This window comes from Orycteropus afer, unplaced genomic scaffold (assembly GCF_000298275.1).
Source record: "Orycteropus afer afer isolate SDZICR_OR568_19922 unplaced genomic scaffold, OryAfe1.0 scaffold00142, whole genome shotgun sequence".
NCBI lineage: Eukaryota > Metazoa > Chordata > Mammalia > Tubulidentata > Orycteropodidae > Orycteropus > Orycteropus afer.
Genome location: NW_006921729.1, coordinates 2,994,590 through 3,015,893, shown reverse-complemented (window position 1 = coordinate 3,015,893; position 21,304 = coordinate 2,994,590). Strand labels below are relative to the sequence as shown.

Below are 21,304 nucleotides of genomic sequence, written 5' to 3'. Positions count from 1 at the left end.
TGCTTCATTGAAGGTACAAATGCTGGCATGTTGGTTCCTTTTCAAAGTCTAGTTTCAAAGAGTACGGGAAAAAGGTGAGGAGGTAACCCCACTCAAAGAGTCAAGGATTACAAGAGTGCTCCATCTTTATCAAGGGAGATGGTTGGGCCCCTTTGATAGCAGAACTTTTTTACACAGCCATTCCTAGGAGTTGTCCCTAGGAAATGTGTGTGTGTAAGGATCTGTGCATGTGTGTGAAGGTGTATGAGTCTGAACATGTCTGTGAGCCCACATACTTCAGAGCGGGAGGTTCTTGTGTGGCTGCTGTTTATAAACTGACCCCAGCAAACAACTGATTAAGGCAATCAAGGTATAGAAAGTTGGTGTGAAAGCTCAATGTGAGTGGTCCAGGGAAGATTTCCTGCTTGCATTGCCATGGAGACCCAGCCCCAGAACCTATCCTGGATGGATATGCCAGAGTCTGGGATCCCAGGCAGAACTGAGAGCCTGATAGCAGGCATCTCCATAGGTCCAAGTAAAAAGCAGCCCAAGCTGCTCAGGTTGGAATCAAGGAGTTGTGGCTCCTGAAGATGGAGCAGAAGCTAGGAGGTTCAATGAGGCAGATGAGAGGTGGGCCCAGTGGGGAACCAGGCTCAAGGTGGGATCTCCTTACTCTGGGTGAGTCTGCTTTCCCACCAGCCCCATGAGTATTCCCACCACCAGAAGAAAAGTGGAAAGTAAGGTGTATATTGAGGCACTAAAGCATCAGTAGGCACCATTGTGGAAACAGCTGTGTCAGCAGTGCTGCAGTCCCAGTAGTGCCCAGCATAAGGCCTAGGCAGCCAGCCTGCTCTAGGCAAAGATTATCCTCCTAGGAGATCCAGAGAATGCTTTACCATTGTGATTCAAATACAGATGCCTGCGCTCCTCCATCCTACTTAGTTTTTAGGTAGGGAAACTGAGGCCTAAGATATGTGGACAGGTTAGAGCTGGCTCTTCTGGTCCTCTTCGTGGTCCCAGGTGGCCATGCTTTCCACTGTCCCAGTTGATCATCCTGCAGGTGGACACACCACTCATAGCCACTGGTTCCACGCAGGACATAAGATGTGATATTTAGATATAAGAGCAGCCATTGAGGCTGCAGATGTGTCTGTGGGGTTGGCAAGTCCAGGCATCTTGAGGCAAGTAGAGCACAGATTTCCCCTGTAGTTGCAGGAGACAGGGGCAGACATGCATGGACAGACAGACAGACATATGTACACCCAGGGTCCTAGGGAGCCTTCAGGGCAAGGACAGGGCTTTGGCGAGGCGGATCCAGAACCAGGACTTGGTGCAGGGATTGGTATAGTCACAGACAGTGATGAACCGCAGGATGCTGGGGAACTCCTTCTTCATTGCCTTATACTTGATGGGGATCAGCCGCTTCTGATGGGCACCTGCAAGCCAAGGGGCACAAGGGGCACGGTGCTGGTACCAGGGCCTTGCTTCCTGGTGGAGTGGGGCCTGTGCCCAGCACAGGGGTTAACTTTAGGCTTCAGCCCTCCCCTGAGCAGGCACTCCTGGCACACATTCCACCACAGAAAGAGTCACACACACTTGGGTGTGCAGAAGCCCACAGGGCTTCCTCAGTGCTGCATCTATAACCCTTGGTAAGGAAAGGCTGGCATCCTGAGGCCCTGCCAACCAGACAAGAGAAGAAAAGATGGTGTCCTCTTTGGCTAGGGCTAAGCTGAACTTACCTGGACAGAGGCTGAGTGCAAACTTGGTCTGAAAGTCACATTCCTTGCTTTGCAGGTAATCATCAGAGACGACCACCACCATGCGGCGACACCTATTTGAGAGTGGTCACGCTGTAGGCACTGTGGCAACCTAGCCCAGGATAGCCCCATGTTCTGAGGGATAGCTTTGAGAAGGGCTCCAGTGTCCAGGCTAGAAGCCCAGTGTAAGGATCCCTGGCAGGGCTTCATGCACCCACCCGCTTGCCCCTGGCCAACCTCTTCTCAATGAGTTCACTGGCGATGGACCAGACACAGGTGCCAGGCAAGACATCACGATCAGACACACACAACTTCAGCCGATAGTTTGTCTGTTCCAGCTGCCGGATCATCTCCTGCACAAACTGGATGTCGCTGGGGCAGTAGCAGATGAAGGCATCAAAACGCTCGGGCACTTGCCCTGGGGACAGAGCACAAGGGTGATAGGCCTAGCTTCACAGGAGAGGCTGGGGAGGAGTCCAGACTAGGTCACCCTACACACATCTTAAGAGGACACTACTCAGAGAAAGTACCCATCCCAGCAGAGGAAAGATGAACCCAATCCCCCCCATGCACCCATCCAAATTCTGGATTAACCATTCAACAGACAGACCTCACTTCATGAGAGTCTCATAGTCATCCAGAGGTAAGACCATTACCATGCCTATTTCTTAGGTGAGGGAACAGGCTCAGAGAGATTAAGTGACTTGCCCAAGGTCCCACAACCCATCTGCTCCCAGCATCTATGCTCTGAACCAGTGGTATCACTAGGGTTGGTGTCACCCAGTGTGCTAACTTCATGGTGTCACCCCCCTCATGGACCTCTTCCCATACCAGATCATACAGAATCCTTAGTAATGTTTACTATTAATTTTAATTATAAAATAGTATGTAAAAAATAGAGTTATAAATTGCTTAAATGTAATATTTCTTAGATTATATAAATACTAACTATAAAATTGTTTTGTAAAATCTTGTATTTTTTTGTATGTATATTTTTTTAATGTAATGTATTGAATTACATTATTAGTTACAATATTATTAGTAACTGAGTAGAAGCCTTTTTTCATTTTTCTCCTTTTTCCTTTAATTACTATTTCATTCTCAAAAAAAGTTATTGATATAGGTTCATGAATACTAATTACCACAGTATTGTAGCTAAAACACCAGAAAATTTGACAAAATCAGTGACTATAAAAACACTGGCATCAACGAAAACAACAGTGCTTGCTTGTGGCACATGCTGATGAAACCACGTGATTCGAAGTATCATTGTAACTGAGTAATATTGACAGCTCTGAGCCAAGCGCTTTAGAAGGTTCAAGATGTACATTAGCGCAGAATTTTGGCCTTGAAGGTATATTGATACATGTAACCCAGGCTTACGAAAAATAGTTTTGCTGTTATTACTAACTGCAGGGATATTTTTATAAAAAATAATTTCTGCTGAAACACGGCACAAAAATTTTATAGACAGTATTTTATTGTCACTCCCTCTAACAGCAACACCCAGTGTAGTCTGCACACTCCGCACCCTCCTAGTGATACCACTGCTCTGAACACCACACTATCCTGTGGTCCACCTGTCCCACCTGGCACAGGACAGCAGTGTTGGGTCCTTACCCAGGGGATCATCAAGGGTGGTGATGCCTGCCAGCTCCCCTGTCCGTATGACACTGCTGTCTACAGCAGCCACCTGTAAGGGCTTCTCAGACTCTTCTTGCTGCTGCTTCAGAATATATTTCTGGCAATCTTCCTCTGTGGGGCAGAGACAGGGCATGACAGCCTCCCCAAGGATGCCCCAACCCACACCCCATAGGTAGGATCCAGCCCATATCATCTTCCAGTCCTGCTTTTCCAGCCCACTGGCACCATTCTCAGCTCTACAGCTCTTAGGAGCTGAGCCCCCATCTGGCTCTGACCTTCCCAAAGGGATGTCTTTAGTGTCCTGGCTAAAGCCAGCAAGGTCAAGGCCTACTCATTCCAGGATGCGAATGGATGTAAGCATGGGGCTAGGTGTATCAGAGGGCCAGGAAACCCAGTGGTTACAGTTTGGTGAGGGTGGTAACCGTTAAAGAGCATGGTATGCCTGCCCGTGGGCTCTGCATCCTTATTTAATCATGAGTGGCAGGAAGTGGGGCCATTTCCCTGGGATCTGAGGTTTCCAAGACAATCTGCTGTCCTCACCTGCCCTATTGCACTACCAAAACCTTCCTAGATTCCCTGATTCTGACTTCTGGCCTTTCCTAAAGGCCTTTGCCTAAGCTATTTCCTTCCCTTCTCCTCCCCTCTGGGAGGTCTGGTGGCATAGTGCCTAATGCATTTGACTGCTACCCAGAAGGCTGGCAGTTCAAACCCACCAGCCACTCCTGGGAAGGACGGTTGGGCAATCTACTTCTGTAGAGACTACTGCCTCGGAAACCCATGGAGGGGTCACTATGAGTCGGATCCGACTCGACGGCAGTGAGTTTTGTTTCGTTTTTTTTTTCCGCTTCTCCTGCCCTTCACCCCCTTTCTCCAGTCTTCATCATGTCTTGGATATTGAAAAAGAGAACTGGCTCCGCACAGTTCCTCTTCCCGGGCTGCCCCAAACCTCCCAGTTAGGAAATCAGGGCCTCTTCGGGTGGGGCTGAATGCTGAGGCCGTGAAAGGCAACCCTTTATCTCCCGGTCGCGAAAACAAGAAGGGGGCGTCCTCACCGATGCTGGGCCCCAGATCTTCCAGGACATCTTGGCGGCCAAGCTTGGCAAGCAGCTCCAGCAGGCGACTCACGGAGGCGTCGGGGCGGCCCTGCCAGGCGTCCAGCAGGCGGCCGGTGGGGTTAGGATATGCCTCCAGGTTCCGAATCTCCAGGTACTCGAAGCCCAGCTCCTCCGCCAGCGCGGTCCAGTCGGCCGCCACCACCGACTGCACGTTCAGGAACAGCGACAGGCGGCGCCGCACTCGCATGTTGAGCGCAGCCAGCGGCACCGAGGACGCGGAGGGGGCGAAGGGCGCAGACCCCGAGACAGGCCCTCCCGCAGCCATGGCGGGGAGCCCTGGAACCTCCGCGCTGCTGGGTCTCACCGTGGGCCAGCGCTTCCTCCTTCCCGGCTGCTCCGCCCCGCTCCGCCCCGCAGTTTTGCTTTCCGAGAAGCGCCGCCCGCCACACCAAATGGAGCCCTAAGCAGTTGTGCGGAGGTGGGGGTGCTCCACCTCCGCGCGCAGGGTCAGGGGTGGTGGTAGTGCGCAAGTGGAAACCGGGAACCTGCCCTTGGGGATCTGAGAAGGATCTGAGAATTACAACTCTGCCCTCGAGGTGCTGGGGAGAACCACCGTCCTTCGGGGATTGTAGGGAACCGGGGCCTTGTTCTTGGCGTCTGATGTGACTACATTCTGAGGGGTTCGTATTGGATCGCTGAGGCAGGGCACCGGCTCTGCTCTCCCCAGTCACTGGGAAATTCACATTCCTGATAGTAGGACTGTGGGGAGGGGGCAGTTGTGTTCGCAGAGGTTGCTGTGAGACCCCTTTGGAGCCCGAGGCAGGAGTTGGCTCTCCCTGTGAGAAGGGATCACTGAGCGTCCTAGCCTTTGGTGTCTGGGTTGAACGCAGTACTGCTCTCCCGGGTCTCAGGGAAGCACATGGCCCTGCCATTGGGAGTCAAGAGGCACCTTGCCTTGTCCTTTAAGGTGAAGGGATGCACAGCTCTGAGCTGGGGAGCCCTGGTTATTTCATTCATTCAACAGAGATTTATTGATCACCTTCTAAGTGTCAGACGTGTTGCAGGCTTTTGGGATACAGGGTTCTGCTCTGCCCTAGCACTAATCCACTCATTCCAAGTGAGTGTAAAGTTGGTAATATGTGTGTGATGCTCCCTCTCCACTTGGGGAGCTTGTCACACCTCAGCACCTTATACAATGTATTTCCCTTCCCTCCCTCCCCTTTCTTCCCGGAATCCCAAATTCCCTCAGTTTTTTTTTTTTTTTCAATTGTGATTTGGGTGAAGATTTACAGAGCAAATTCATTCTCCATGCAGCAGTTCACACACACTTTGTCTCATGTCATTGACTACAGTTTACCACAATGCAACAGCTCCCCTCCCACTTCCTCCCCATAGTTACCTCTTCCTAGTGTCCATTCCTCCATGCACTCCTGCCCCCTGAGCTGTCTCCCTGTGCATAAGCAGCCCTTCCTTCTCCCATGATTGTTCTCTCCAGGGCGTGTGTCTACTTGAGGTAAATGTTTAACTCACATGTCTGTACTTTGTATGGCTGGAAACCACAGGTGTGGGTTCAATTCCAGACCTGAAGGGTAGCTAGGGGCCATAGTCTCAGTGGTTCCACCAGGCTCTATTGGACCAGCAAACCTGGTCCCCACCTTTTTTTTTTCCTCCAAATGATTTTGAGTTTTGTTCCACATTGCTCTCCCTCTCTATCCAGGATCTCCTACATCCCTTCCAAGCGGATGACAGTGGTAGTCGGGCACCATCTAGTTCTTCTGGTCTCATAGTTGTGTAGCTTGCAGATCGGATGGTGTACCAGTTGCTAAGACTAATTGTTTCCATTAATTTTCATTTTCTTCTTTCTTCTTTGCTCTTGATGAGAAGAGACCCATTGTTGCATCTAGATGGCAGCTTGCAAGCTTTTAAGATCCCAGTCACTACTCGCCAAAGTAGGAGGTGGAACAATGCTTTGTATAGTATGTTATGCCAGTTGAGCTTGATGTCCCCTGCGACTATGGTCCCAAGCCCGCAGGTTCAACTACTCTGTCCCTCTGGGTAGCTGGCTGTGACCAAGCAGTGACCACAAACTTTCCCCTTGTCAGCTCTACTACACACCTGGGAATTCTGATTATTCACATAAACTTATAGGACCATTGTCTGCCAACCCTATATATGATCTTGGATATACTCCCCATTTCATAGACATACCTAATCGTTTAGCCTGTCCACCTATCTATCCATCCATATACCCATGTTTGCCTTCACTGACAACTCAGTACTGTATATGCAAAAGGGTTCATATTTGTTGTCTGTACTTCCCATGTACCTATGTCTTTCTCATCCTCAATGGTGCCATATTGGTCACTCACATTTGGTACATTGCCCTTCTCTTCACCCAAATCAATATTTATCTCTATCTATCTAACAGCATTCCCTCCCCTCCCCTCCCATCCCTGGTAACCAACAAAAAAAATTTCCTTCAATACATAAACCTTTCCTTAACTTTTACAATAACGGACTAATACAATATTTGTCCTTCAGTTTTCTTGAAACATTTCCCACGCAAGCCCGACTACTTTGGTGGATGGCTCTGGGCCTGGTGCCCAAGAATTATTTCGGTCCTCCACTGCGGGTGCTGGGACCCGGGAGACTGCAAAGCCTATGTGGAAAGGGGAAGAGGAATTAGAGTCCTGGCGTCCTCCTACATTCCAAGTGAGTAGTGGGGGCGGCGCGGGGAGCCGCTGGCCGATGGCTATCCCGCCTACTGTTTGGCAATGGTAGGCAGTGGGTGAGGCTTTTGGGAAAAGGGTTGCCTTTTTAGTAGTGGCCCGGGGTGTTTCAAGAGACTAAAAAGGCTTTTGAGGTGCCTCCTCAGGTTGGGCAATCTACTTCCGTAGTGATACTGCCTCAGAAACCCATAGGGGTCGCTGAGTCGGATCCGACTCCACAGCAGTAATTGGGATGCGTTGCTTCCCCCATTTGTTAGTAGTCAGGGCTTCAAGTGGAAAGGTTTCCGGTCTGCCTATAAGGGCGGAGCTTCAGGAGGGGCCACCTTTTGATTGGCAGTGCTAGATTACATTGGACGGGACTTTGAGTGAAAATATCTGTTTTAAGGCTGTGAGCTCTTTTTTAGATAGCTGGGTTGGAGGTGGAGTAGCCTCTGGTTGGCTATGGCAGGAGATGGGCGGGACTGTGGAAGGAAAGGTTGCGCCTGGGGGGCGGGGCTGTAGGCTGGGCTCAGGCGCCTGGGTGTAGTTTTGCGCCTGCGCAGCGCATAGTCTGTTAGTTCCTACGTTGCGTGCGGTACGCTGTACCTGATCCGCGGGACCGAGCGGCGCAATGCAGAGGCTGCAGGTGGTGCTGGGTCACCTGAAGGGCCGGCCTGATTCGGATTCACTGTCTGCTCCGCAGGCTGCGCCGTGCTTGAGCGGCGCCTCTCAGGCCTCGGCCGCGGACATAGTGGTGGTGCACGGGCGGCGCACCGCCATCGGCCGAGGCGGCCGCGGCGGCTTCAAGGTGCGAGCCCTCGATCCGGGTGCCAGGTGTGAGGAGGCAGCCGGGGCAGGGTGGGGTCTGGCCCTTTTACTCGGTTCCCTGCGGCGCTCGAGGCGGCTCCGCACCCGAGCAGTGGCTGCTCTGCTTCTGTGGGGTGGGGGCTGGAAAGGGGGACCCTGGTGGCCAGGTACACTCGTCTGCCGGGGGTTACTGCGGCCGCGCTTCTCGCTGCAGGACACTACCCCCGATGAGCTGCTCTCGGCTGTCATGACCGCTGTTCTCCAAGACGTCAGGCTGAGCCCGGCAGAGCTGGGGGACATCTGCGTGGGTGAGCGCATCATCCTGACCTTGGGCTTGTCCCGCTTGGTCTTCCCATTCCCAAAGCCCTTCTAATACATATCCCCCACCCCGTGTTTTCACTGAGGAGAACGTCGAAGGATGTATTGTATGTAGTATAATTTAATCGCTTATTTAGGGCCAGATTCCACTCCCATCGAGACTCCTCGTCTGTTAAAAGATGCTATAAAGCAGGGATCCAAATGACAGACGTTCACTTGGCACAAAGTTGTGAGGACACCTGTTGGAGGCAGGAGACCAGAGTTATCTACCCACCCTGACATCACAGATAGGAAGTGTCAAAAACTATCTAGTCCAACCTCTCATTTACAGATGGGGAAACTGAGACCCAGGAAATTTGCAACAGAGCTAGGACCTGAACCCAGGGCCTTTTGATCTTCTGTCCAACCCCCCTTTCTCACCTCTGGCATCGAAATATAGCAACATAATGTGTAGGTAGAGTCCTGTCAAACAAGTGTCACCCCTAAGGGGAATCACTGTCACAGGAGTGACAGTGGGGCTTAGAGATGTGTTTTTTCACAAACTCATTTATCTGCCACGACCAGATCTGTTACATTTCAAGCTTTGCATTCTTTCCTTAAAGTTTTGCATGTCACCTTTAAAGATAAGTAACTTGTCTAGTGGCTGTGATTTGGAGAAACAGGGTGGGTGGGTGAGTGACTCTGGCCAGGATCAGCCCTCAAGTTCCTGAAGAAAGATCTGAACTGGTCATTCTTTGGTATTCACAGCAGTAATTTAGTGCTCAGAACACTGCCTGTCACTGAACAAAGATTTGTTGTCCACAGGAAATGTGCTTCAGCCAGGGGCCGGGGCAGTCATGGCTCGAATCGCTCAGTTTCTGAGGTAAAACCTTTCTAGTTGTAGCTCTAGGCTGCCTGTTTTGACTCTTGAGTGTGTCTCAACTCTAGGGACCTCAGCCTGTGAATGGGGGAGGATCAAACTGGACACTAACCTTAGGCACCCAGGGTCTTTGGTACCTCACTCTTGTGGACACAACCTTTTCCCTACATTAAAGGAAGGGTGTGTCACTGAGACAGGGTACACAGGTCCTTTGGGACTGTAGCAAAAGCTACTGTTGCCCTGATGTTTAGCCACAGTCAGCTTATTTTGCTTTTTGTAAATGAACTCTGCTCTCTTTTGTCAGGTAGATAACCAGTAGCCAGGTCTGCACACTGAAGAGTGACTTTGTTTTTTGCTAATTGCACAAGCTGGGATCTCCAGGCACATGCCTATAGCAGGGACCTGGGGACAGGGCAGAACACCCAGGGGAGAGGGCAGACTAGAAAGGGTCCTGTTAACTTTGCTGTTTGAAAGCAGTAGTCTGGAACTAGGTCCTGATGTCAGGACCCAGGATTGCAGGCTGCAGTCTAGATGTCAGCAGGATGTATTCCTTTCTAGAGTTTGGGGTCCTCTTCCAAGTTAATGTGGCTATTAGCAGAATTCTATTACTTGTATGGCTGAGGTTCCTATTTTCTTGCTGTCAGCCAAGGGCAGCTCCTTGTCACATGGCCCTCTCATAACATGGTAGCTTACTCCTTCAAGGCCAGCAGGAGACTCTCTTGCTATAGTCCACTAAGACAAAGTCTTGATAGGCAGGGGAGACTTCTGGTAAGATGGAGGAATAAGCAGACAAGCAATACAGACCCTCTTCAGCAAAGAAAAGAAAAACCAATCTTCCAGGAAGACATTCCTGGAACCCTGAACTTTGAAAGGAATTATACAAAAGTGGATTAAGCACCAACTAGTGGAAAAACCAGAATGAAAACAGTGAGTACAGAGATGGCCAGAGCTGTGAACTATCAGCTACTCTGACAGGACCAACAGCCTGAATATTTGCAAGTGGTGTTGGGACCTGAGAATTGACCTAACGACCAACCCTGGTCACCAAGGGCTGCGGGGACGACTGCACTGGTGGCCTATGACTAGGAAGGGAAACAGCAAGAGGGGAGACAACCTGAGCTGTTGACTTTCCATTGTCTGGAGGGCATAGCCCTTTTGATTGTTTAAACATGGCAGCCATTTTGGATATTTAAAGTGACCAAGGGTGCAGCCATTTTGAATGTTTACAAGCAGTGGCCATTTTAGATATTTAAAGTGACCAAGGGTGCAGCCATTTTGAATGTTTACAAGTGGTGGCCATTTTGGATATTTAAAGTGATCGAGGGTGCAGCCATTTTGAATCTTTACAAGTGGCAACCATTTTATTTTTTAAAGTGATAGCATTCTCATTCAGATTCTAGGGACCTAAGAATAGGCTCTGTTTGCCAATGTCAGCAGGGACATATGAGAGGCTGACAACAGGAAAAGAGACAGGTGGTGAGTGTATAAGTGCTGTCAGCTAGCAAATAGAGGAGCATAGTACCCTGCTTGCGTAGATAACATACAGACAGAACAAAATCGTGGGCAAGTCACTCTAACATACAATCACCAATTAAATATAAACACAAAAACGTCACAATGCCTCGATGACAACAGAGCATCACAGTCCACACAAAGAAGCAAAATAAAGCAGGAGAAACAAGGGACCAGGATACAGACCCACAACACATCCCTGAGGAAGACGCAGCACTGGAACTCCCTGATAAGGAATTCAAAAGAATTACATTTAGGTATCTTCAACAAATTGAGAGATGGATCAAGGAAAGCACAGAGAAAACCCTAGAACAATTTTGAAAGACAATATAAGAACAAATTGACAAAATGAATGAAAAATCTACACACAGAAATCTAGAAGATTAATACTAAATTTTCAGAAATAGATTAGATATTGACTGGGCAAAGAAGCAGAACTGAATCAATGGAAGACAGAATTAGGGGGACTGAAGGCAAATACCTGAATACTTCTTTGGAAAGGGATCAATCAGAAAAAAGATCAAAACAAAATGAAGAAAGCCTAAGGTTCATGTGGGATACCATTAAAAGGAATAATCTACGTGTAATCAGAATTCCAGAACAGGAAGAGACAAAGAAAACCACAGAGAAAATTGTTGAAAATTTGTTGGAAGAGAATTTTCCTAGTATGATGAAAGATGAGACTATATCCTTTCAGGAAGTCCAATGAACCCCAAAAGAAAATCACCAAGACCTATCATCATCAAACTCACCAAAACCAAAGACAAAGAAAGAATCATGAGAGCAGCATGGGAAAAATGAAAAGTTACCTATAAGGGGCAACCAATAAGACTAAGCTCGGATTTCTTGGCAGAAACCATGCAGGTGAGAAGAAAATGGGATGGTATATGTAAAACCCCGAAAGAGAAAAATTTCTAACCAAGAATTATGTACCTAGCAAAATTGTCCCCCAAATATGATGGTGAAATTAGGACATTTCCAGGTAAGGAGAAATTAAGGGAATTTGTTAAAACCAGACCAACCTTACAAGAGATGCTAAAGGGATTTGGACAGAGAAGCAACAACAGCCAACAGCTGACCATTAACACACATGATGATATAACCCACAAAACAACCCAGCTATAGAAATACCCAAAGTAAAGAAGCCTACAAGATTGTAAACAGGGAACCAGAGACATCAATTGACAAATAAGAACAACTACAAACCAAAAAGAGGGAAAAAACTGTCATTACGGAACTTCTAGATAGTAGGAAAGTCAAGACAACTACAAGATAGAATGGACTGTTCTAAACTTGGGAAGAAAACTATAAAATGACAGGGTAATCTCAAAGAAAAATTATAAACCTTCACATGAATGATCAAACTATGGTACATACACATAACGGAATGCTGTGCAGTGCTAAAGAATAATGTAGAGTCTGCAAAACACCACATAATATGGATGAACTTGGAGGACATTATGCTGAGTGACGTAAGTCAATCACAGAAGGACAAATATAGTATTAATTCATTGTTGTGGAGGGTCAAGGAAAGGTTTATATAGGGAGGGGAAACTTTCTTTTTTGTTTGCTAGGGGTGGGAAGGAGGGGATGGACCACTGAAAAAGCATTGACCCATGCCACTTTAGTTTTGTGTATTTCACTGTACATAAATTATATTTCAATAAAATTCATTTTAAAAATTGAAAAAAAAAATAAAAGGAGTTGTCTGGGCTGAGGGTGAGGGTGGAGACTTAAGTTATTTTCATGTGTAGATCTAAGAACTACTTGGCCTTCTACTTCCACCTTCATGGGGAAGAACACTGGTTAGTGAAGGAACAGAAAAACCAACCAAAGAACCCTCTAAAACTGTGGAAGATTAAGACTGCTTAGCCTGGAATTCAAGGCCTCTCATGTTCTATCTCCAGACTGACTTTTTAGCCAGTCTGTCTGCTTACTGTCATCCCTACTCTGATCATTCCACCTCCTCACCCCCACCAAGTGTTTCCACTTTCCTCTCTGCCTTTAGTAAACCCCTTCCCAAACACAGTCTCACCATTTGGCATGACATCCCTGAGCCCCCAAGGTTCAGATGAGAGTGTCTTCCGCTCTAAAAACTAACCACATGCTTCCTTACTGTCTTGCATTCTTATTTCAGACTCTACTAGTTGGTTCATTTTCTTTATGTTGGGCGTGCTTCCATTAGGGCAGGGACAGTACCGTATTTTAGCATACCTGGGCTGCCAGCCTTCTGGTCAGCAGGCAGATGCCTTAGGTACTACACCAGCAGAGCTCCTTTTTTTTTTCCCTTCTGTTTTGGGGTGGGAGCTATAGTGAACATTTAGTGGATTGGGTGGAGTATGTAACTAGGTTATGGTAGGGAGTTAGGTGACTTTAGATGGGTTAAATATGCTGCAGAGGCCCAGGAAGCTATACCCATATGAGGGCACTCTACAGCGCCTGGCCAGGGCACTAGCTCTGTGGCTGCACAGCAAAATCACCAGGTTCTTTCACTCCGTGAGGTTCTGAATCCGAGGGTTTAGGGAGGGGCCTGGCATCTGGATTTCCCTAGCTCTCCAGGACTTTGTACTATTGGCCAAGGCAGCAGTAGTACATGGGAGAGGTGCAACCCCAGGGAGCTCCCAGGGCTGAGACCAGTGTGAGAGGCTGGGGGGCCCACCAGGCTAAGGGATGTTAGAACAGATGGTGCCCATCAGAGTTTTTCATTGAGGTGGAAACAGGCTTTCCAGAGAGAATTGGGACATAACTCTTTAGCCATATGGTTACTTTAGCCATATAAAGCTGAAGAGTGGGGATGATTTCTGGTCTCATAGCTTTAGACATATCTTTTGCTCTGTCCCAGCAACAGGCCCTTTTCTCTGTACTTTGGGGAAAACAGAAATGTATAATTTTTATTCTTGAATCTCTAAAGGAAGGGAAAAAAAGACCCCTAGGGCCCAGACACCCTTCCTGGCCTTTGAGCTGTGCTTGGCCTTTGAGTCGAATCACAGGACGGAATGTGCTTCTGGACCCTGAGGAGTAAGTGCCTGCAGAGATGGGATCTGCCCAGTCGCTGCCCACTTCCCACTCTATAGATCCAGCCTGGAGTGGGGTAGGGCTGCTGGGCTCGTTCCTGGTCTTTGTACCTCCTGATGGGGGCAGTTGTATTGGCCAGGAGCATGAGAGCCTGGCAGGGGCAAGGGGGCTGACTCACTCTGCAGTCTCCCCTTTTGTTTTCAGTGACATCCCAGAGACTGTGCCTTTGTCCACTGTCAATAGACAGTGTTCGTCCGGGCTGCAGGCAGTGGCCAACATAGCTGGTAAGTTGTGGTTGGGTGGGTGCCCACTGCACAGCCTATCCTTGGTCCTGGCCCCCTGAGTCTGGGTCAGCAAAGTCTCTCTCGGCTGGGTGAGCAATAAGATTTCTGAGAGGACTCTAATCACAGAAGAAGAACCCCATATTGCTACCCCCAGCCTTTTCTGGACACTCCTTAGTCTTCCACCTCTGAGGCTGTGGTGGAGGCTGAGCCCTACCCTGGAGAACAGGTGGGGAAGAGGCTCTGCTGCTCCCAGAACTGATGGACTCTGGCAAAGGATGTTTATAAAATGCTTTTGTTGCAGGTGGCATCAGAAATGGGTCTTATGACATTGGCATGGCCTGTGGGTAAGAATTTCTTTCTGCCAGAGCTTATTAACCAGCTTGTGACAGTAAAACTAATTTTCATATCTTGAGTTCTTTATGGAGCCTTGGTGGTACAGCGGTTAAAGTGCTCAGATGTGAATTGAAAAGTTAGTGGTTCAAACCCACCAGCTGCTCTGTGGGCAAAAAATGAAGCAGTCTGTTTCCATAAAGATTGACGGCTTTGAGAACCCTATGGGGGCAGTTCTGCTCTGGCTTGTAAGGTTGCTGTGAGTTGGAATCAGCTTAATGGCAGTGGGTTTGGTTTTAGGTTTGGTCTGAGTTCTCAGAAGCCATGATTTCAAGATTTTTCCCTCACACCTTTAGGGAGTTGGCTGGAAATCAGTTTCTACAAATGTAGCTTAGAATGGTTCCAGCTGCTCTCAGCACTAGTGGGGAAAGGAAATTGGCCTTTAAATAAATGCTTCCTTCTTGAAAATCTGTCAGGCTGGAAAATGTGGGCAAGTGTTTTGAGAAAAGATAGCACTTGGGTTTCCTTCTGTGGCCTTTGCTGATTCATGATACTACTAAAAGAGAAGTTGCAAATTTGGTTCCCTAAAGCCAGTAGAGCTCTGGTGGCATAGTGCTAAGGCACCTGACTGCTAACCAGAAGACTGGCAGTTCAAACCCACAAACCACTACTCGGAAGGAAGACTGAGCAATCTACTTCCATAGTGATACCACCTCGGAAACCTGAGGAGGGGTCACTATGAGTCGGACTCCTCACGGTAGTCACTAATGGCAGTGAGTGAAAGCCAGGGGCAGCTGCCTACTGTATCATTAGTTTATTCATTTTACTAGGCTGTCTGTATCTTTAGCCTCTGATGTGGTACCAAGGTGGAAACTTCTAGCTGCCTACTGGGTTCTGAGGGACATATCCAGATCTTTGTTGGTTAGGTTACTGTTACCTGTACCCAGGTTGTGTCTCCATCCTTGGTACAGTATATGAAGCTGCGGGGGTTGTACTGAGAGTGTCCCCAGAGAGGCAGAGAACTGGAGTCCAGACTTCAGTGGACCTCTGGTATGGGGATGTGAGCGGCCCAGGGTTTTGGTGTGTTCCTTGTGCTGCAGAGTTCCTCTTCATAGAGTTTCTTGATTAGAAGCATTGTTGGCCCATGTTTTAGGGCCGTGCTGGCTGGAAGTGGGTTTAACTGCTTTTATGTCTGTAGCTGTAAATAAAGCTGAGATTACCCTATGGGAACTGTGGCCTGGCAAGGGCCATTGCTCACTCTGCCCTTTGATTTCTCTCAGGTCCCTCAATTTTACTGGAGGGTGTGAGTAACATGAGGAGAAGGATTGAAGCCTTTGTCTTTTTAAAAGAAGTCAGGGTCCCCAAATCAACTGAGACACTAGGATATTAAGAGTCTAGGCCAGGACTGACACCCACGTCACAGGCTGACTGTTCATCATAGACTTTGACTCTACAGCAGTATAGCCCCAGGCATCCTAGTTAGGTTGGGATCTGGGGCCAGACTTCCTAAATTTGGGTACTGGCTGGGTGACCGTGGATAAGCTGCTCAGCCTCTGTGGGCCTCAGTGTCCCTGTCTATAAAACAGGGACACCTGCCTCAGCTCTGTTGAAGTTGTTGAGAAGATTAAGTGGAGTAACAATAGCTAACATTTATGAGGCAAGTATCATGTGATAAACACTGAAGCTTTCTAATTCATGAAGAGTTTTAAGATATTGCTGACATATGAAAAGCATTCAGTCCAGGTTTTTTCATCATTTGAAGCTTTGTCCCTGACCTCCTTGAAGCCCTTTTGACCACACTGAACTTAAATCTCACCTTCCTCTCAGCTTCTAGCACCTTTTTACTTAAGCAGGTCAGGCTGTTCTTTGATCAGTAGCTTTGTAGTTACTCTTTAAATACCTATCTCGTCCCCTGTGGTCCCTGAGGATCTGGGCTTTTGGATTTCTGCTGGAGGATACCAGGCGGCTTTTCCTTGGGAACTGCTGAGTGGTTGCAGAAGTGATGATAGGGAAGCATGACCCTGCTCTCAGGGAGTGTGGACTTCAGTGCTTGTCCTAGGGGGCTGGGGGAGGTAGAGATAGGACTCAGTAGCCATTCATCCCCTGATCTGTCTTGCTGGCCAGGTTCTTTACTAGTGGCTCCCAGATGGCCCACTGGATTTCTGTGGGCTTCCTGGTTATTTCCCAGCACTTGGCAGATACACAGCTATCCCTGGGGGAACCCTGCTTAACCTCCTCTCCCTCCTCAGTGTGGAGTCCATGTCCCTGGCTGACAGAGGAAACCCTGGAAATATTACTTCACGCTTGGTGGAGAAGGAGAAGGCCAGAGACTGCCTGATTCCTATGGGGTAAGTACCATCCCATTGTATGGTGTGCTGCTCTCTTAGCTCCCTGCCTGGAGCAGGGGCTGAGGAATTCTTGATCATGTCTGGCTGGCAGTGCCAAGCCCTGGCTTCCTGCTTTGGGGCTTGGTCTGCTCTGCAGGGACTCTGGGATGGGAACTTGATGCTTCCCTTTCCTGAAGCCTCTGAGTCTGGGTCCTCTCTGTGCCTCTGGACTTCCAAACATGACCCAGCCTGTCACTTCCACACTGAGGGGCTCAGTCATAGGAGAGATAATGGCATATGTACCCCAAATTCTTGAAGGCCTAGAAAATTGGGAAGGAAGTGGGGAACTTTTGCTTACTGGAAATGCTGGTGAGGAAACTTGGCCCCTGTTGATGTGACGTCAAAACTGTATTGCATTGCCACAGCACCTGAGCACTGCAGCCAGTGCTACTGATTTCCTGGGCTATTCTCAGGATCTCAGGGTAGGAACTCCTAGACTCTGGACATATGAAGAGATTTGAGGCTCAGAGAGGGGCACTGCCTTGGCTGCCTCCCTATCTCTGAGGGAAGCCTGTAGAGTCCAGGCCTTGCCCTGGCTCTGGGTTCCCAGGATGAGAGTAGGTTCCAGCCAAGGCGAGTGGAAAGCCTTTCTAGAGGGAACTTAGGGGTCGTCGTCTCCCTACATTAAAGCAGTTTTCCTTGAGGCATAGGAGAAGCTGCCTGAGAGTAGCCTGCTAGTACCCTCACTCATCCCCTCCTGTGCCCAAGCAGCTCACCCAGGAAATAAACCCCCTTTTTTGGACACACCCTTCCCCTCATGCAGGCTGTTCTCTCTGAGCAGTGCTAACTCCCAGTCTGCCCCTATACCCAGCCTTGTGGCATGGTCTGCCACCTCCCAGTCATTACCACTGCCCCTGTGCATGGACTGGTCCTCCTGCCTTCAGCCCAGAGGCCTAGAGTTCTAAGCACATCTCTGTGCGGCCCGGCCTAGTCCCTGCTGGTCCCCCTAACTACCAGGCCAGGGCCCACACTATTTGCTGTTTGTATTCTAGGATAACTTCAGAGAATGTGGCTGAGCGTTTTGGCATTTCCCGAGAGAAGCAGGATACCTTTGCACTGGCTTCCCAGCAGAAGTAAGCACTGCTTGGACTGGCCATTTAAAGGGCTGAAGAGTGAGGCTTTGAGGCTGTCCTAATTGGCCTGAGGTGGAGCTGTCCTGAGGGTACACTGAGCAGTGAGTGGTTTCCAAGGCTTGTGCCTCTTGGGAAGGAGAGGGGGAAAGGGGCCAGGGCCATTGTGAGTTGATAGCACTTTCATGTCCTGTTACTGTCTGTTTCTCTTAAGTATCTTCTCACTACCTGGGCCTCAGTTTCCCTATTACTAGGGACATAATGAAGGCTAAGGAGCTCTGGTAGCATAGTGCCTAAGGCACTTGACTGCTAACCAGAAGGCTGGCAGTTCAAACCCACCAGCCACTCCTCGGAAGGAAGGTTGGGCAATCTACTTCCTTAGTGATACTGCCTCGGAAACCCAAGGAGGGGTTGCTATGAGTTGGGCGACTCAACGGCACATAACAACAACAATGAAGGCTAGGACTCTTCCTTGCCTCAGGCATGGTAGCCACAGGCTTCTCTGGAGTGTAGTGTAGTGGTTGAGCCTCTGCCCTTTATGGCAATAGTAGGGAGCCCAGCATCTTAGCCTCTGAACTGTGCCTGAGCTGGGTAGTATCCTGAGACTGAGGCTGGGGATAATATCAGAGCAGCTCCAGGGGCTCAGGCCTCTGGGTGGGGGCAGGTTGAGGTTGGCAAGGCAGAGCCAGCCTCAACAGAAAAGTTGATAGAACCTAGCATGAGGATTGAGGCTCCATCCTCACTTTTAGCCTAAAGACACGAGCAGGCTTTGTCTGACTGCCTCTTGAGTGAAGGGCTCAGAGGAGCCATCACCTCCAGATCCCCTCATCTCCTTGGTGGTGGGGATTGGCCAAAATCTGGTAATCTGGGGCTGATAATGAAGGCCTGAAAGGCTTTGGGGCATTCTTCTCACCCTTGGGAGCCTATGACTGGCTGGCTGTGTTACTGGCAGGGCAGCCAGAGCCCAGAGCAAGGGCTGCTTCCAGGCAGAGATTGTGCCCGTGACCACCACAATCTATGATGGCAAGGGCACTGAGAGGAGCATCACTGTGGCCCAAGATGAGGGCATCCGCACCAACACCACCATGGAAGGCTTGGCCAAACTGAAGCCTGCCTTCAAGGAGGGCGGCTCTACTACAGCTGGTGAGACTGGGCTGGGGTTGGGGATGAGGAAGGGACCATGGCCATGTTGGGTGTTCTACTCTGGGAGGCTAGAGCAGACCAGGCCTCTTTCCAAGGTGGATGTGAGAGGGCCAGACCTCCTCAGCCTTGCCCCGAGGCTTTACCCCTGTGGTTTATCCCTAGGAAACTCTAGCCAGGTGAGTGATGGGGCAGCCGCCATCTTGCTGGCCCGGAGGTCCAAGGCAGAAGATTTGGGCCTTCCTATCCTTGGAGTCCTGAGGTCCTATGCAGTGGTTGGGGTCCCACCTGACATCATGGGCATTGGACCTGCCTATGCCATCCCTGTAGCTTTGAAGAAAGCGGGTAAGATGACTCCTTCATACCCTAGATCCAAAACCTACTCCTGTTCCTGCATGCTATTGCTGGAGGTGGTGGGGGACAGGTGCCGAGTGACCCTGTGGGTGCTGCAGGGTGAAGGTGGGACAGGCCAGCACCCCATATCCAAGTATTTGATGATCCCACATCTTGCCCTTCTGGAACAGACACACCAGGCAGCCTACAGGCTCATGGGTGGGGTGAGCCCCAGGGAGAGTCCTGCAAAGTGTCACTGGGTCAACTCAGGCTTTATCCTCTTGCCTGCAGGGCTGACAGTGAATGATGTGGACATCTTTGAGATCAATGAGGCTTTTGCAAGCCAGGTGAGCCATTGTTTCTCACCACTGCCTGGACCCTAGGCAGCTTAGTTAGAACCAGTGGGTAAGTAGTGCCAGCGGGTAGGAGGGCTATAGCTGAAGCTTTGCCTCCTTCTAGGCTGTCTACTGCGTGGAGAAGCTAAAACTCCCCCTGGAGAAGGTGAACCCCCTGGGGGGTGCAGTGGCCTTGGGCCACCCATTGGGCTGCACTGGGGCACGACAGGTCATCACACTGCTCAATGAACTGAAGCGCCGTGGGAAGAGGTAAGGCTGGCCTCTCTTGGGAGGGGGTCTTAATATTCCAAGCTAGGGCAGCCGAGGAAGGGGTGGTTGTAATTCATCTGAGGATGTAGAGGCATGATCCCTGTATTCCCTGGGAGCTACCTTTGAAGAGAATCCTGTCTGCAACAGTCATCTGCCACCCTGTGTACCTATGTAGGCACACAGGCAGAATACTGCATGCCCGTAGGTCTGGTCTGGGAGGTTTTGCATCATCTGTCCTTGGGGGCCTTGGTCTATCCAGCCCAGCCTGGTTTTCTTAGGAGCTTCAGTGAAGTCAGGTCTGGGGATGGCTTTGTGGTTGAGCCTCTGCCCTTTAAAGCCTTTGCCCAACCAACATGATTTTGCTTCCACAGGGCATATGGGGTGGTATCCATGTGCATTGGCACCGGAATGGGAGCTGCTGCTGTCTTTGAATATCCTGGGAACTGAGTGAGGCCCCAGGAAGCTGGCGGGCTAGGGGCGCTATCCAGACAGCCCTGCTCTGGCAGCAGGAGATCATCAACACTACAAATGAAGTCACATGGGAAAATTTAGCACTGGTGGTGGTGGCAGTAGTGGGTAAATCAAACCCTTCCACAAATTTGGCATTATGAACACTGTTGATACAATAAAAGAGTGAGTGGAGTGCAGGGCTGCCCCTGTTGTCCCCTCTGACTGAGCCAGACCAAGTTGGCCTGGGTCATCCAGACTGCAGGGCCACCTGGTAATTCCTAGGGAAAGGTGGCCTGTAGATAAGAAGAAGTACAGTGAACATAGTAAATGTGTGTTATCTTATCTTGGTGGCTGTGTTTTTTCCTAAAGGTCAGTCCTGCCATGCTGGTCCTCTGCTTAATCTGAGTAGCAATTATTACCTGCCATGACACTTTAATTCTCAACTTGATTATTTTGCACTGGAATGGGGCTCCTCCTCGCAAGGAATTGCTCAGAGCCTACAGGGGCCTGAGACACCAGCCCCTCCCAGGGCTGCAGTCTATGCCCCTGCCCAGCAGAACTGCTCCTTAGCTGTGAGCCATGTTTATTTCCAAAGCTTGGGGTCTGGGGCTGGGGAGTTGGGGAGAACTTCAGAGCTGGCAGAAGGTCACATATTTCTCATCATAAGAGCCTCGGCCCCGGAGCCGCAGCTTGCAGGCCTTCTCGCCAAGCACACCTTCCACTACCAGCGTGGACTTGTACAGCTCACAGCTCCTGTGGGGAGCAGGGTGGGTGCTGAGGTCAGGAGGAGGCCCCTGACTAAGGGCTCCAGACCTACGGGCAGGGCCAGGAAGGCTGAGAGGGGCTGTACCTGGCAGTGAAGATAACCTGCAGGGTGACAGAGGGTGGGGGTGCGTTGATTGGCCGTGCTTCCAGTAGCCCACTGCTTGGGGAAACCCTGAAGGCCACAGTGCCTTCGGCTGGCTCCTGCTGGCCTGCAGAGGAGGAAAGGGAAGATGTGGCATATGCTGCCCCAGGAATCCTTTACCACACCCAGACTTGCTCTGCCTCC

The 21,304-nt window shown here is 49.8% G+C and overlaps 3 protein-coding genes across 3 annotated transcripts in view; 1 reads left to right on the top strand and 2 right to left on the bottom strand.

The window, feature by feature from the left end:
- Nucleotides 1–1,260: 1,260 nt before the first annotated feature.
- On the bottom strand, nucleotides 1,261–4,760 carry MYD88 (MYD88 innate immune signal transduction adaptor). Its single transcript, XM_007945704.2, has 5 exons — nucleotides 4,433–4,760; nucleotides 3,357–3,491; nucleotides 1,974–2,154; nucleotides 1,719–1,810; nucleotides 1,261–1,415 (listed from the first exon to the last, which is right to left on the bottom strand). Exons 1-5 carry the CDS (start codon nucleotides 4,758–4,760, stop codon nucleotides 1,261–1,263), a joined length of 891 nt encoding a protein of 296 aa, XP_007943895.1.
- A 3,014-nt stretch (nucleotides 4,761–7,774) lies between these two features.
- On the top strand, nucleotides 7,775–20,250 carry ACAA1 (acetyl-CoA acyltransferase 1). Its single transcript, XM_007945699.2, has 12 exons — nucleotides 7,775–7,951; nucleotides 8,165–8,258; nucleotides 9,073–9,130; nucleotides 13,859–13,938; nucleotides 14,240–14,282; nucleotides 16,518–16,616; nucleotides 17,648–17,728; nucleotides 18,678–18,868; nucleotides 19,031–19,210; nucleotides 19,490–19,545; nucleotides 19,658–19,803; nucleotides 20,175–20,250. Exons 1-12 carry the CDS (start codon nucleotides 7,775–7,777, stop codon nucleotides 20,248–20,250), a joined length of 1,281 nt encoding a protein of 426 aa, XP_007943890.1.
- A 632-nt stretch (nucleotides 20,251–20,882) lies between these two features.
- The window catches only part of DLEC1 (DLEC1 cilia and flagella associated protein), a 128,980-nt gene continuing 128,558 nt past the window's right edge, over nucleotides 20,883–21,304 (bottom strand). Inside the window, exons 36-37 of the mRNA XM_007945753.1 lie at nucleotides 21,104–21,227; nucleotides 20,883–21,006 (exon numbers count right to left, since the gene is read on the bottom strand). Of these exons, the coding sequence (XP_007943944.1) occupies nucleotides 20,883–21,006; nucleotides 21,104–21,227 (248 nt within the window). The remainder of the gene's footprint in view (nucleotides 21,007–21,103; nucleotides 21,228–21,304) is intronic.